The sequence below is a fragment of the Cornus florida genome, unplaced genomic scaffold (genome assembly GCF_030987335.1).
Source record: "Cornus florida cultivar Cherokee Brave unplaced genomic scaffold, ASM3098733v1 CherokeeBrave_3.0.0_Hap2_Chr04, whole genome shotgun sequence".
In the NCBI taxonomy this organism is placed as follows: domain Eukaryota; kingdom Viridiplantae; phylum Streptophyta; class Magnoliopsida; order Cornales; family Cornaceae; genus Cornus; species Cornus florida.
This window is the reverse complement of record NW_026775574.1, coordinates 106,380,757-106,385,090: the sequence shown is the minus strand read 5'-3', so window position 1 is coordinate 106,385,090 and position 4,334 is coordinate 106,380,757. Positions and strand designations below refer to the sequence as shown.

The window sequence follows — 4,334 nt, the reverse complement described above, 5'->3', positions numbered from 1 at the left end:
AATTATAATTATTCTCTAACAAAAAATTGGGTTTGGAATTCTATAAATAGGTACGTAGGTTATGGATGAAGACTTATGAGATGGAGAGAAATGCAGTCTTGCGAAGGAGTTGATGGGTAGAGGTAGTTTATAAGTTGATAGAGTAGTTGTAGACACTAAAATTTGAATGGAATTTTGTTGCAACAAATTGACCCATCAAATATGGGTTTAATGTTTAATTAAATTATTTAATTAGCTCAAACTTAGTCCACTTAAATTATTTAATTAGCCCAGCCCAAATGATTAAATGAAAAAAAATTTATTCCTAATAAAATATATTTGGAATAATTATTTTTAGGGATAATTATCACAATATATGGATAACTATTACAATATAACCGGCCCAACCCAATTATAATTTTGTCCTTATCAAGAAAGGACACGTGTCATTATCCTATTAATCCAAAAAGCCTATAAATAGAGGCATGAAGAAAGGAAGAACGGGTCCAGAAATTCAGAGACTTAGAAATCCAGGGGTCCAAAAAGTTTTCCCAGAAAGAAATACAGAAGCTTTGCCAACATTCATTTCCAACACCCAAATCTGAAGGCAAAGAGTAACAAGCATATCAAATCGTGCCGTTCTTCATCAAAATTCCACGATGATCAACAAAAAGCACATCCAAAACCGTGCCGTTCTTCATCAAATTCAATAAAGTCTCTGAAAACGAAGAACAACAAGCACATCCAAAACCATGCCGTTCTTTCTCAAATTCAACAAAGAACAACAAGCACATCAAAATCGTGCCGTTCTTTCTCCGTGATTCAACAAGTTTGACGAATCACCATACAACACTGTCCGAGATCAAGCTTCGTCAGCCCTCGATAAGAAATCATTGGCGATCTTCTTCAACTACAAATACTTGAAGAAGATTTTCAGCAACCCAATTCAAGATCAAACTCCAACAACCCTTGAATCCAACCAACAAAGGAGATCGAATCAGAGGATATTTTCTTTCTTTTGTAAACAATATCTTAGAGGATTGTACTCAATTTTCATAAGTAAATAAATTATTATTTGCTCACTATTTTGTTCTTTATTTGCAAACTACAAAATTTGCGTTTACAATAGCAAAAATACTGGTAACACTAATTGTGAAAAGTCAAGCTCGTGAAATAGTAGACGATAAAAAGATAGATATATTTCATTAATCATAAAGAAATGTATCTATCTATCTATCTATCTATATATATATATTTTGAACTATGTAAATTTCTTTGTACCAAATTATATTAAATATTGTGTTTGCGTGTGATTGTTTGATTGACTACTTCAGTTGATTCATCTTCTTCCATTAATTGTTGATGCAGAACACTGTACACGAACCCACCTCAACGAATGAAAGAAACAAAAGAAGTAAAAAATAAATACTACGGGTAAAACACAGCAATAGAAAGAGAAAAGTCAATAAGAAAACAGTTACGTAGTACAATAGTGTGAAATGTTTGTTCGGCAAACTGTCGTAAGTCAACGTAAGCTTATCAATCAGTGTCCTGCTTTAAAAATCAGGAGTGAGAAATATTTTGGCTGTTGCAACTCATTACTTTAAAAATGTTAAGTCTGATTGAAGAGTAAGAACACATTGAGTTTTGCTTCACCATTGTAATTTTTTTTTTTAAGCTTTTGCTTAACCTTTCGTCAATTATCCAATATTCAAAGCCAGAACCAGCTCTCATTAGAAACAAAAAAGGCAAAAAAATTGCAATGCATTAGAAGGAAGTTATCTGAAATGGCAGTACGTAGATCAGCTATATGTTATACAGTATTTAAAAGGCCAACATGATCGATCGATCAACTGAATTACATTCCAGATGTTCAGTTGAAATTAAAATCCTTGCTTGAATTTCTGTACTTAATTATTTTCTTCATATATATGGAATACTCACATTCTTGTCTACAACAACATGCACTAGTGATATTTAATTCATATATAATAATAATTAATGTTTTCTGATCTAGCAATGGAGGACATGGGATTAATGGCAATCAACTCCAAATCATATTTCCTCTTTGCACTTATTCCAAATGTCTCAGTCATGTCGAGTTCTTCTGGCTTGCTTCCATTTGGGACTTTCCAGTCGAAATGATAGAGAAGGTGAGCAAGTGCAAGTTCAATGACTGCACTAGCAAATGAAATGCCTGGACATATCCTCCTACCTGCTCCAAATGGCAGAAATTCAAAATTAGTTCCCTTAAAACTCGCGGATGAATCAACAAACCTCTCTGGTTTAAAACAATCTCCGTCACCCCAGTATTTTGGATCTGTGCTCATTTCCCACACGTTGATCAACATTTTGGTTTTTGCCCGTATCTCATATCCGTTAAGTTCCCGAATTATATATATATATATATATATATATATATATATATATATATATATATATATTTTTTTTTTTTTTGCGTGTTACTTTTTTCATTTTATTTATTTCAGTTGTTTTTATTATTAATTTTTTATAATATATTATATTTTAAAAATATATTTTTGTTAAATAAAAAATAATTTACACTAATATTTAGTATTTTCATTATATATTAAAAATATAACTTTTATTAGTATTTAATATATATCATTAGTATATAACATGAATAACATACATTTTATTTGAAATAAACAGCATATATGTAATAATAATAGTGGAAACGTTTTTGCTCAGCAGTGTCGAAAACATGAGAAATATCTTTTTTATGTTTCCTACTTTCTTCACAAAAATAGAAAACGTTTTTTGTTATAAAAAAATAAAAAAGATACCATAAAGACATAACAATATACTAATTAATTAATTAAAATAAAATACCATAAAATACTAACAAATATGATTTTGGAAATAAAATATGTATAAAATATGAGCTAATCAAAAGCTCGAATTTGGAATAGACCTATTCACCCCTTTTTACTCTCTAGTTCTTATCTCAAGATCCTAATTCGCTGTGTTATTTATTGTGATTGGCTATAGTCTCAGTTAATACTTTTTCAACTAGACTCATTCCTGAATTATCTGATAAAATCTTTTTTCTCAAGTTAAGATGTAAAATGACGTTATTCAAGATGACTTTTGAAAGTGCTCTGAAAACGATTTTGAGATCTAAAGGATCTCTAGAGAGGGTTTTGAGATGAAAATTAGTTTTGAGATAAAAAGAGTGACGTTTAAGAAAAAAAAAATGTATTTTTTGAATGAAAGCGACCTTTAGAGAGGATTATGAGAAGAAAATGAGTTTTGAGAAGAAAAGAGCAACGTTGTGTGTATTTTTTTTTTTTTTTAAATGAATATGACCTTTAGAGTGGGTTTTGAGATGAAAAGATTGACATTTAAGTAAATGTGCGTTTTTGGAATGAAATGACCTCCATAAATTATTTTGAGATGAAGAAGTTTTCAAAGCATGGAGCTTGATTAGTTAGGCAAGAGCCTTGGAGGTTTGACTAATTGAATATCGTATGGACAATCACAGTTGTGAAAATAGAGTTATGCGGGGTGCAGAAACAGTTAGTTGATTTTAATTGTGATTAACTCCTAGAATGACATAGATCTAATTATTAGGTCAACTTGCTCAATTTATGATTGATTAAATTATCTGATCAATTTAAACATCCACAATCACTAATATATGTAAAGTAAAACAAGTTAGAGTTAGAGAGATTGCACCAGGATTTTAGCGAGGAAACCCCAGTTGAGAAAATACGCCAACTGTTATGGGAAAAACCTCGTGGACTGTGCAATCCAAAGTTAACTAATCCACTATGCTTGAAACAAAGTATACTTAACTTTGACTCTGGCTCACACCCTATCGTTCTACCAAATACCAATTGCTGACAATCCTCTGCATTTGCGACTCCCCGTCCAATAGCAACTTAACATCAGGCCTATGCTTAATATTTGTAGAAGAGTAGCAGGTAGATCAGACAACACTCCACGAATGCTCCAACCCTTTCAAAGTGTGATAGCGTTTACTTCTGTTCTTCATGATCTGAAATCGATTGTAGAAGAATTAAATCTTGCTCTTTATTTGGAATCTCTAAATCCACAATATAGCTCCAATTCTGATAAGATAGAGAACAACACAACTAAATCACTCATGAATATATGTGTGTGCTCTCAAAAGTAAATTCAGAATAATCAGATTTGATTTTCTAAATTTTCTCTCTATAAAGGCTTTCTCAAAAATATAGACTTGATTTTCCCTAAAGCCATTCATAAACCAATGTATATGATAAGGTTTATATAGAGTTTTGAAAGTCCTAATCCCTCAGAAAATATGATAAATTTCGTGCATAGGACTTGGAAGAAGTTAGGATAAAAAA

General features: G+C 31.0%; 1 protein-coding gene across 1 annotated transcript; it reads right to left on the bottom strand.

Moving 5' to 3' along the window:
- Positions 1-1,961: 1,961 nt before the first annotated feature.
- Positions 1,962-2,330, bottom strand: LOC132305523 (cytochrome P450 71D10-like). The gene has a single exon (XM_059803157.1). It carries the CDS (start codon positions 2,328-2,330, stop codon positions 1,962-1,964), a length of 369 nt encoding a protein of 122 aa, XP_059659140.1.
- Between the last annotated feature and the right edge of the window lie 2,004 nt (positions 2,331-4,334).

Coding starts and splice junctions, on each gene's coding strand:
- LOC132305523 (XM_059803157.1), bottom strand. CDS start 2,330: ATGTTGATCAACGTGTGGGAAATGAGCACAGATCCAAAATACTGGGGT.